This window comes from Alosa alosa, chromosome 3 (genome assembly GCF_017589495.1).
Source record: "Alosa alosa isolate M-15738 ecotype Scorff River chromosome 3, AALO_Geno_1.1, whole genome shotgun sequence".
Taxonomy (NCBI): Eukaryota; Metazoa; Chordata; class Actinopteri; order Clupeiformes; family Clupeidae; genus Alosa; species Alosa alosa.
This window is the reverse complement of record NC_063191.1, coordinates 31,269,123-31,281,614: the sequence shown is the minus strand read 5'-3', so window position 1 is coordinate 31,281,614 and position 12,492 is coordinate 31,269,123. Positions and strand designations below refer to the sequence as shown.

Below are 12,492 nucleotides of genomic sequence, written 5' to 3'. Positions count from 1 at the left end.
GCCGTGGCATCAGGCATATAGAATTAAGCAGTCACAGCAAGTTCCATGCAAAACAACCCAAGATTGGATGAGTTACAAGGTCAAGTTTCACATCAAAACATAACTGATTTTGTGTGGCTGCACGCATTAGAATTAACTGGATGGAACTCGCTGTATCAGTTTCACAACAAAAATAAAAGATTGACTGAGATATGATCACACTTGCTGTGATTTAAACACAGAGGTCAAAAATTGACGTCATAGGGTGTGTTGAACTCGGCTTGGCCCAAGGATTCCCATGATACCTCATTTTGCCATTCGGGTCAACAGGTCAAAAGTTACGTCCGTGAACACAAGTCCAACTTTGGCCTGTTGGTGGCGCTAGAGCGCTTGAGGTGCCGGCATGAAACTTGGTGAAATGAATTATTGGACTGTCCCCAATTAGTGTGCAAAATTGTATGACTTTTTACCAGACGGTTCTATGGGCTGCCATTGACTTCCATTGCAAAATAATGCGCATCAGCAACTACTGGCCAAAATGCATTTTTGTCAATTACGGAGCCCCCTAGAGGTCAAATGTCACCAAATTTCTTGAGCGTCCTCCCGATGTGGTCTGAGGTACATGTAATAAGTTTGGTTTTGATACATGAAAGCGTTGCTGAGATATGAAATCACTTCCTGTTTGGCGGCAGCGCAAATTTTGATTAGCTGGTACAGGCCAAAGCTTCTGTCAATTGTTCCAGAAAGCAATGCACTCATCAGGCATGGTCTGAAGATGGTCTCTGCCAATTTTGGTGAGGAACAGATGAAATTTGTGACCTGCCAAAACTTTTTGTGTTTTGATTTAATCCAATATGGCGGCCGAATCAATTACGATGACATCACAAGTTGGCTTGGGTCGGCCCTAAGGACCTTCAACAGTAGTACCAGACACCACTAGTGGGTTTTAATTCTAAGCACAACTGCTGCTACAGGCCAAAAGGCATGTTTCTTAATTACAGCGCCCCTAGAGGTCAAAGGTCACCAGATTTCTTGAGCGTCCCCTGATTGGGTCCTGAGTCCATGGACTAAGTTTGGTTATGATAGATGAATGGGTTGCTGAGATATGAGCTCACTTCCTGTTTGGCGGCGTCATACAAAATTTGATTAACATTGCGTCGCGAGCGGTTTTAGTTCGAAGACAAAAAGCAATGCATTAATGAGGCATGGTCTGTAGATGACATCTATGAAGTTTGGTGTCGATCCGACAAAATGTGTGACCTCTACGTTTTAAGTGATTTTGATGAAATCCAAAATGGCGGAAAATCCATCATGGCGGAAAATGACGTCATAGGGTGCGTTGAACTCGGCTTGGTCCAAGGATTCCAACGGTACATCATTTTTCAAAATCGGATCAACAGGTCAAAAGTTACATGCGTGAACGCACGTCCAACTTTGGCCTGTTGGTGGCGCTAGAGCCCTCGAGGAGCCGACATAAAACTTGGTGAAATTAATCATGGGACTGTCCCCAATCGGTGTGCCAAATTTCACAACTTTTTACCAGACGGTTCTATGAGCTGCCATAGACTTCAATGGCAGAGGAATAATAATAAGAAGCAATAGAAACACAATGGGTTCCTTCGCAGCTTCGCTGCTTGGCCCCCAATCACTATGGGTTGCCTCGCAGCTTCGCTGCTTGGCCCCCAAATATAGCTGCAAGCAGCAATGTGGGGGCCAAGCAGTTGAGCAGGAGTTGTCATGGCAACCCAATGTTGCTACATTATACACACACCCAATTAACCCCCCCGTCCCACACACACACATATACACAGATAAACTTCCTCCACCACACCCCCCAATGGCTCCCCACAGACACGCACACCTCAAACATCACCAAATGTATTGTGCGTCCTCAGGTTAATGATCACGAGTCCACATATCAAGTTTGGTGTCAATACAAGAAAGTGTTGATAATTATAAGCCCTAGTGATCAAAGGTCACTAAATATATTGTGCATCTTCAGGATGTGTTCGAGTCTATGTACCAAGTGTGGTGTCGATCTGAAAGAAAGTTTTGCTAATTATAAGCCCCTAGTGGTCAAAGGTCACTAAATGTATTGTCCTTATTCAGGATGTGGTCCCGAGTCCAGGTACCAAGTTTGGTGTCGATCACGAGAAATTGTTGCAAATTATAGCACCCCTAGTGGTCAAAGGTTAAGCTAAAATTATTGTATGTCCTCAGGATGTGCTCGAGTCAATGAGCCAAGTTTGGTTTCGATCACGTGAAAGCATTGAAGAAATATGAGCCCACTTCCTGTGATTATAAGCGCCACATAGTGGTCAAAATTTACCACATTTCTTGGCGTCCTCCTGATTGGGTCCTGGCGCATATACCTAGTTTGGTTTTGATATGTGAAAGCATTGCTGAGATATCACTTCACTTCCTGTTTGGCGGCTTCGCTCATCTACGTCAAGTTTCATGAAAATCGGATAAACTTTGTGAACTGTGAAAACTTTTAGGTGTTTTTGATTAAATCCAATATGGCAGTCAGATCAATTACGTTGACGCCACAAATTCACATTTGTCGGACTTAGGACCTTCCACAGTATTAACAGAAACCACTGGTAAGTTTTAATTCCAAACACATCACCCGTTACAGGCTAAAACCTAATTTTACTAATTATAGCGCCACCTATAGGTCAAAAGTCATCAAATTTATTGAGCCTCCTCCTTGGGTCCTGAGATAATGTACTGAGTTTGGCGTTGATACGCGAAATTGTTGCTGAGATCACTTAATTTCCTGTTTGCCGGCTCTGCCGCCAAACTTGATTGGTCACCACGGGCGACAGGTTTTCAATATGGCTCCAAAAAGCAATGCATTCATGAGTCATGGTCTGAAGATCATCTGCGTCAAGTTTCGTGAAAATCGGATAAACTTTGTGACCTTTGAAAACTTTTAGGTGTTTTTGATTAAATCCAATATGGCAGCCGGATCAATTACGTTGACATCACAAATTCACATCTGTCGGCCTTAGGATCTCCCACAGACACCACTAGTACATTAACATTAACATTAACAGACACCAATAGCAAGTTTTAATTTCAAACACATTACCCGTTACAGGCCAAAATGTAATTTTGCTCATTATAGCGCCACCTATAGGTCAAAAGTCATCAAATTTATTGAGCCTCCTCCTTATTGGGTCTTGAGCCCATGTACTGAGTTTGGTTTTGATACATTAAAGCTTTACTGAAATATTACTTCACTTCCTATTACTTCACTTGATTGGTCGTGACAGGCAACGGGTTTTGAATATGGCTCCAAAAAGCAACGCGTTTGTGAGTCATGGTCTGACGATCATCTGCGCCAAGTTTTGTCAAAATCGGACAAACTTTATGACCTTTGATTGCTTTTAAGTGTTTTTGATTAAATCCAATATGGCGGAAAATCCAACGTGGCGGAAATTGACGTCATGGGGTGCGTTGAGTTCGGTCTCATCCAAGGATTCCAAGTATACCTCAATTTGTATGGTTGAAACTTTAAGCGCATAGATGTAATGCAAAATCTGACACATTGGGGGCGCTAGAGCACTTGACATGAAACTTAGTGAAATTAATCATATGACTATACCGAATCAATGTGCCAAATTTCCCAACTTTTTACTGTATGGTTCAATGGCAAATGAGTGTTTCGTTATAATAATAATAAGAAGAACACATAGAATCACTATGGGTTGCCTCGCAGCTTCGCTGCTTGGCCCCCAAATAGAATCACTATGGGTTGCCTCGCAGCTTGGCCCCCAATAATAATAAATATAGCTGCAAGCAGCAATGAGGGGGCCAAGCAGTTGAGCAGGAGTTGTCATGACAACCCAATTTTGCTACATTATACACACACCCAATTAACCCCCCGTCCCACACACAGACATGTACACAGACAAACTTCCTCCCCCACACAACCCAATAGCTCGCCACACATAAGCACACCTCAAACATCACCAAATTGATTGTGCGTCCTCAGGTTGTAGTCACGAGTCCACATACCAAGTTTGGTGTTGATACGAGAAAGCATTGCTTAAATATGAGCCCACTTCCTGTGATTATAGCGCCCCCTAGTGGTCAAAGGTCATTACATTTATTGAGCCTCATCCTTATTGGGTCCTGACCCCATGTACAGACTTTGGTTCATATATCTCAAAGTGTTGCTGAAATATGACTATACTTCCTGTGATTATAGCGACACACAGTGGTCAAAATGCACCAAATTTCTTGAGCCTTCTCCTAATTGGGTCCTGAGACCATGTACTGAGTTTGGTGTTGATATGCAAAAGCCTTGCTTAGATATCACTTCACTTCCAAGAAAAGGTAGAATCACTATGGGTTGCCGCGCAGCTTTGCTGCTTGGCCCCCAATAAGAATACGTAGAATCACTATGGGTTGCCTCGCAGCTTCGCTGCTTGGCCCCCAAATATAGCTGCAAGCAGCAATGTGGGGGCCAAGCAGTTGAGCAGGAGTTGTCATGGCAACCCAAAGTTGTTACATTATACACACACCCAATTAACCCCCCATCCCACACACACACATATACACAGAAAAACCTCCTCTCTCACACACCCCAATAGCCCCCCATACATACGCATGCCTCAAAAATCACCAAATTTATTGTGCGTCCTCAGGTTGTAGTCACGAGTCCACATACCAAGTTTGGTGTTGATACGCAAAAGCCTTGCTGAGATCACTTCACTTCCTGTTTGGCGCCGCCAAACGTGATTGGTCGTCACAGGCAACCGGTTTGGAATATGTCTCCAAAAGCAATGCGTTTCATGAAAATCGGAGAAACTTTGTGACCTTTGATGCCTTTTAAATGTTTTTGGTGAAATCCAATATGGGCGGTCGAATTAATTATGTTGACGTCACATGTTGGCATGTGTCGGCCTAAGGACCTTAACAGATATCAAAGGTATTAACAGATATCACTAATATGTTTTAATTCCAAACACATGACCCGTTACAGGCCAAAACGTAATTTTGTGGTCAAAGGTTACTAAAATTATTGTCTGTCCTCAGGATGAGGTCCCAAGTCCATATACTAAGTTTGGTTTCAATATGTGAAAGCATGGCTGAAATATGAGCCCACTTCCTGTGATTATAGTGCCACCTATAGGTCAAAAGTCTTCAAATTTATTGAGCCTCCTCCTAATTGGGTCTTGAGACTATGTACTGAGTTTGGTGTTGATACGCAAAAGCCTTGCTGAGATATCACTTCACTTCCTGTTTGGCGCTTAGCCTTAAACTTGATTGGTCGTGGACGGGCGACGGGTTTTGAATATGGCTCCTAAAAGCAATGCATTTATGAGTCATGGTCTGAAGATCATCTGCGTCAAGTTTCGGGAAAAACGGACACACTTTGCGAATTTTGATGCCTTTTAAGTGTTTTTGATGAAATATCAATATTTATGAAATATACAATTGTATATATGAAATATACAATATGGCGGAAGATCCAACATGGCGGAAATTGACGTCATGGGGTGCGTTGAGTTTGGCCTCATCCGAGACTTCCAAAGATGTTACAATATTTAAAATCGGGCATACGGTTCAAAAGTTAATTGCATGGATGCAATGTCAACTTTGACCCATTGGTGGCGCTAGACTGTCTGTGGTTCAGGCATAAAACTTGCTCAAATTCATTTTTATGCTGTCCCGAATCAATGTGCAAAATTTCACAACTTTTTACTGTACGGTTCTATGGGCTGCCATAGACTCCAATGAGCATATAATTATGCTTGGCCCCCAAATAGAATCACTATGGGTTGCCTCGCAGCTTTGCTGCTTGGCCCCCAATAAGAATACATAGAATCACTATGGGTTGCCTCGCAGCTTCGCTGCTTGGCCCCCAATGAGAATACGTAGAATCACTATGGGTTGCCTTGCAGCTTCGCTGCTTGGCCCCCAATAATAATAATAAGAAGAAGAATACGTAGAATCACTATGGGTTGCCTCGCAGCTTCACTGCTTGGCCCCCAATAAAACCACTCCAAAAGTATAAAGATCAATTAAAGTGAGGAAATACGAGTTAAAATGAAAGTGCATCAAACATACAACTCCAAAAGGTCTTTTAGAATTTAAAGCTGCCCAGGTGCAGACCACAATGTGTAGAATAGCCCTTACAGTGTCACATGTTATCAAGGTAGATTCCCAACTTAGTTATGTTATATTATACCGTATTGTAAGTATCAAGTAGGCTACATAAAACTTAAGCCAGGGCGCTGAGAGGCAGGCTATTATATTCAAGTCCATGAGAGTAAACTGCAAATAAGCATCAAGTCCACCATATTTTCCTGTAAAGATCAACAGAAAAGACTAGAATAACCTCAGACTATAAAGTGAAACTTGGCGAAAACGTATAGTTAACAGGTAAGCAAGCCCAAAAATTAGCAAGTAATTGTTGCAAATTACAATAGCCATGTTATTGGTTAGCCATGTTATTGGTGGCTAGCTCATATCGGTAGGTAACTCAAGACAGGTAAGAAAAAAAAAACACTAGCCTACCATCCAAGGCACATTAAACCATAACAATATTGTTACTCACGCTACCCGTCTACAGCTAAGTTCGGGGCAATCTTTGTCTGATAGAACTTTTCGGCTGATTCTGGAGTGTTGAATTTGTGCCTGACAGCGTTGATGTTCACAGAGAGGACAGCAGGGAAGAATAAACTGTAGTCCATCTTCGCCTCCCGCAGCTTGGTTTTCACCGGATTGAAGGCAGCTCTAAGTTTGCTAACCTCGGCAGGGAGATCGGGAAAGATGTGAACAGGAGACTGTTGATAAAGCAGCCGTCCCGTTCCTGTGGAAATACCCAGGATCCGCTCATTTTCGGCAAGGTAGTGTAATCGTGCTATGATGGGGCGCGGATGCTCACCCTTCTTCGGCTTGGGAGCCAGGGATCTGTGGGCACGATCGATGACCGGAGGAGATGTAAAGTTCTCAGGACCCAACACCTCCAGTAAGAACTCTTGTAAGAAACGAGTAGGGTTAGCTCCTTCAACTCCCTCAGGGACACCGGCAATCCTTAAATTTTGTCGCCGACTTCTGGACTCGAGATCAATACATTTCTCCTGCAGCCGTTTACACTCGCCTGATAGCGAGCCATGTTCACCCTCAAGCCGTGCAATCTGCTCCAGTGCGTCGTTTAAACGATGTCCCATGCTAGCCTGCTCGGTAGTCACTTCTTTATGGTGTTGCTGGAGTTTTCCAATCTCTAGCTGTATATCTTCACGTAGTGAAGAGTGTTGGTTATCATCTTCGTTCGAAGAGCCTCTATATCTTTACACAAATCCTGACGAAGGGTGGAAATTTCAGCTTTAAAGTCCATCAGTGAGGCTTGGCGAGATAGTTGAAGTTCGTCTCTTAATGTTTGTAGCGTGAGCGGCGCATCCTCCATCTTGTTACCTTTTACCACAAGTTCACTGATTTCGACAATCACGGTATTTCTAGTGGTCAGTTAAACAAAATTTGGCGATGCCATACTGCCTTGAACATTGCTAGTTGTAGTTTCATAAATGGGTAATTAGGTACCATGTAAATATTAAAATATTAATGAGAAATGCTCAGGAGCCGCGGAACTTCAGTCTACTCCATACTACCTGCAACCGGAAGTCCGGCAACAATTATGTTTAATGGTAGCCTCCTGCTTTTTCAGAATGGGCGGCAGGCAGAGCGATGTACAGTGGCAGAGCGACGCACAGTGGCTGAAAGTGGTACTAAAGCTTCACGCAGCTTCACACCTCGTAATGCGCGAATGAAGTAGCCATTTAAAAGCGACGCCCACTGTAGCATATAACCGTTTTAGGCTAATTACTAAATCAACACATAATTAACCTTTAGATTATATCACATTACAAATATGTAGTTCCCCCTGACTTAGTTAATATTGACCACATAATGTAAACAATGGGTGACTAATCTCACTTATGTCTAAAAATCTTTTTTTTTCCTTTTTCGGTAAAGTTAAAAAGTACCAAATACAGTGGGAATGAGTTTCTTGTTAACATGATTTTTCTCAAACTTTGGGACCAGGGCTACAAGGAAATTACGAAATATTTCCTAATCTGGAAAATGTTTTTTTCGGCCAGCGGTTCTATAATAGTCTACCATTGAGCGTCTGTAACTTCGCTGCTCCGCGGACTAGCAATCTCATCGGGGAGGAGACCCTAACGCTGCAGATAATAGACAGAGAAAGGCAAGCATTTGCTCGAGGCAGAGAACACATTTGCATGTCCAGTGTAGCCATGGGTTTGGAGAATATAGTCTACCGAATGCAGATGCTACAAGCTCAGGCTTTGCCTGGTCTAGACTAGAAGCCTATGTTTCAAAGCTTTAGAAGCGGGGCACATAGCGCTCTAGAATATCAACCCAGCCCCCTGGTAAAACCATAGACTATATATATAGAACTATATACCTATATACCATATGGGTAAAACAAACGTGTTTGTAAGAGACAAAAAACTGATCGTAAAATGTAGCCTAACGTAAAAAGGAACGATGGTGTTGTAGAAATGTAGCGGAGTAAAAGTACAGATAATTGGTGCAAAATGTAACGAAGTAAAAGTCAAAAGTATGCACTATACATTCTACTTAAGTAAAATACATATACGTGGAAAATTTACTTAAGTACAGTAACAAAGTATTTGTACTTCGTTACATTCCACCACTGTTGCTGGCTATATATACTGTATATGACTATACCATAATTTTCCAATATTTAATATAGATCAATATTCATCCTGCATACAATTTCCTGTTTTTTTTTCTTTCAGAATGGTGGTGATGCCTTGCTCTGTCTTGAGGATGAAGTGACCATTGTGAAAGTAAGTTTATGCTTTCTAACTTCCTTAGATAACACATGACGTTGCAGCAACATCGCCATAAAGTTGTCATTTTCTACATTGTTGCGACATCACAGCTACATTGTAAGACAATGTTGTCATTTGGTACCGTAAATGACATTGCAGCGGCGTCATGACCTGGTCAGCTGATGATGTTGCCATTTGGTACCGTGCGAAACATCCCCGTAACGTCCTAACCTAGTCAGCAGATGACATTGCTATTTGGTACCATGGGTGATGTTCCCGTGATGTCTTCACCTGCTCAGCAGATGATGTTGCCATGTAGTATTGAGTGATGTTGCCACAACGTTGAGAACTAGTCAGCTGATTATGTTGCCATTTAGTACCGTCAAGAATGGGGCCACAACGTCGTCATCGGGTCAGCTGATGATGTTGCCATTTGGTACCATGAGTAATCTTGCCACAACGTCGTCATCGGGTCAGCTGATGATGTTGCCATTTGGTACCATGAGTAATCTTGCCACAACGTCCTTACCTGGTCCACTGATAACGTAGCCAGTTGGTAATGTGGATAACATCGCCGCAATGTCATGCTATGTGCCATTTGGTATCGTAAATACTGTTGCTGCCACTTCCTGACCTGGTCAACTGATAACATTGTCAGTTGGTAACCCAGCTAGCACAGTGACGTTGCCGTTATGTTGCTGCAATGTAATTTAATGACCAAAAATACTGTGAAAGACAATAAAGTGAAAGGCTATTATCGTTTATAGGCTATTATTGTTAGTTTTGATTTTGAAACAATATGGTTGGAACAGTTAAGCTTAGGCTAGTCTACTCTTTCTGATGTTTTGAACAATAAAATTACAGGATATGCCCATTGAAAATGATTTGATATTTTATTGTAAAAAAAAAAAGAGACACCGTAGACATGAAACTACTAGTTCTAACCCAGTATAAAACTCCAGCTGACAGATCATCTGTGTATCTGTGCATGGTTGGTTGAAAATCAGCTTAACTCAAAAGGTAAGCATATACATACAGTGGGTATCAGTTAAGTTTGGACGGTTTACTGCATGAATCACGCTCGAATCACGCACAAATCGCGCACCATAATCTTGGCACAAATGACACAAACTGCAGTTGACACAAACAACCACCAGGTGGCACTTGGGAGTAGGGCTGTCACTTTTGTGAAAAAATCCTGTTCGATTTTTGAGACATAAGTGTTCATTGAATCGATTGTAAAATCGATTTTTCATGTCTAAAGACGTTTCCATTTTCAACACCAAATATAGGCCAATCCACAAACAACTAACAGGCATTAGGACGAATGTAAAGAGGGCACTTGTAGACGCAAGCCAGCAATATTTCTGATGATTTATTGGCGTGAAGTTTCGCGCACAATGAAAAACAGGAGTGCAACATTCTCGATAACAATAAGCCGAGTGGACTCCTCAAGTTATTAGGGCCTATCACTCGTCTTTCTCATGTCGCACAAGTTGATCGCGTTGTCCTCCATTTTTTGGCAAAACACGAGCAGCACAGCAGCTGATTGAAACAGCTGTTTCCGGTGCGTAAAATTGGTGGGAATTTTCTTTTTAGCTTTCGCAATGCTTACTGCACTTCGGAATTCTTTTATATTCTTATATTCTTGTTTGTGAATTTTGTTACATATATCCTTTTTATTTGTTTAATTCGTTTAAAATTAATAGTGTACATATTTGGTTAAAATCGATTCCCTATTTTAGTTTTTGAAACTTGTGTTGTTTGGTCCAATCGATTGTACAATTTTATTGTGCGATTTTCGAACGTAAAGTGACAGCCCTACTTGGGAGTTCTGCCACTACTATTTTTGATGTGACTTGACGTACTGCTTCCATGACACATCCAGTTTCCAAGTCATTCCAAGTCAGTAGAACAATCAGAGACAGTTGAGCCATTGCCAAACATATATGATAATACAATAGCGTGAGTTTATATATCTTATACCCTATTTGTCATGGTTACTTATAGATTTGATAGTGTAACGATAGCGCATGAGACACTTGGAGACTGGACACCAGAAACGGATGTGTTAAGTCAAAGACGTACCCTATTTTCCGCTATAATCAATGGAACTGGCGCAGCGAAGATTCTGAAAAAAATGCCTTTTCATTTTGTTTGACAGTTGAGCCATTTGTCACTTCGTTCACATGGAGTTGACAGACTAATAAGAATGCACAGGACTGCGACGAGGGCGAGCAGGGTTCGATTCCTGATCGAAGCATAATGGACGAAGTTTGCCAGGGTGGATAAGCATAGTTGTAAAGGGCATGAATAAAAAAGGCAAAAAACGTTTGAATGTAGCACGAAAAAAATGTTTAAACAGCTGGACAAATGATTTATCTGATTGATTATAGCCTGTACACCAGCAATTGTTGAACATTTACCTGTACAAGGACATTGACAGCAGATGTTGCAAAAGACATTGAAAGACGCAAGCAACAAGAGGGTTGAGTCTGAACGACACTGAGTTTTAGAAATATTTTTGTGATAAAAATGGTAATTTAACCAATAAAGGCTGAAAACATGTACAGTGCAATTGGCATATCATGTGTAATTATCTATTTATTTAACTTATTTTATGTATATTTTTGTAGTCTTTTTTAGCTTATCTGTGGGCATCTCAGGTTTGTTCCAAACAATGTCTCGTTGTATTCTGTGTACAATGACAATAAAGTATCTAATCTAATCTAATCAGTAGGCTACATGCAACCCAGCAGAAGACTATTATATTGGCAAATCATTGAACACCATTCACACATTGTATTTTGCACAGTCTCTACACGTGGAGCGCTAATGTGTCTACTGTAAATCATTCAAATAATGTGTGAAAGTCATTAGGCTGGAGCGCTGTGTCTATTAAGCTCATTAGCCTACTTTCAATAGGCATACTGTACAGCCTGAGAGGGAGAACATAGCCTACTGTAGAGTAAACAATCAGTTTACTTAGTTACATTCGTTTAGTTAAATCCAGTTTTCTACCCCTATCTCCATAATGTGCTTATAGAAAGACGATGTCGGGAAAGTGCTTCAGAGAAAATGTGTTTATTGAAATAATGAACATTCCACATTCTACATTCTACTGTCTACATTTAAAGCACGTTGAATCCCTGGGAGGATCTGTGTGTTGTGCGGAGGAATTCGTTGATCTTGTTGATGCAGTCCTTCATGTCACTCCTCCCCATAGCAGGAAACTCTTTTGTTGCAGTGTTGAGAGAAAGTTTTTCACATTCTGCGGCTGTGGTCGCTTGCCCTTCAATCCTGTCACTGAATCCAAAACTATGTTTGACATTATGTACAAAACTTATAGACTACAGTGGACTAGCATGTTGCAGGGGCTGCTAAAAACACAGACAAACAACACACTGAAAACTCGGCCAATCACAGCCCTTGCTGTCAAACGCTCCGTCCGGTTCGACCGCGGAACGCCACAGCGGACTTATGCTGCCCCCAAGCGGCTGTAGTTGTACTTACATTTCACGTAGCTGCGTGAAAGTGTCCATTTTTAACTAGTACCCACTGTAGCCTATATGTAATTAATAGCGACTAGTGCAGTGCACATTTAAACATGCCATTCCTGTAGAAAAACTGTAGCACAATTACATGCCCGCAGGTACACCTGTTTTAAAAATAGGATGAC

The 12,492-nt window shown here is 41.6% G+C and overlaps 1 protein-coding gene across 6 annotated transcripts in view; it reads left to right on the top strand.

The window, feature by feature from the left end:
• The window catches only part of dab2 (DAB adaptor protein 2), a 219,467-nt gene that overhangs the window by 151,706 nt on the left and 55,269 nt on the right, over nucleotides 1-12,492 (top strand). For all 6 annotated transcript variants that reach the window (XM_048238681.1, XM_048238684.1, XM_048238685.1 and 3 more), the window contains one exon: nucleotides 8,778-8,828. In XM_048238681.1, coding sequence (XP_048094638.1) covers nucleotides 8,778-8,828 — 51 coding nt within the window. The remainder of the gene's footprint in view (nucleotides 1-8,777; nucleotides 8,829-12,492) is intronic.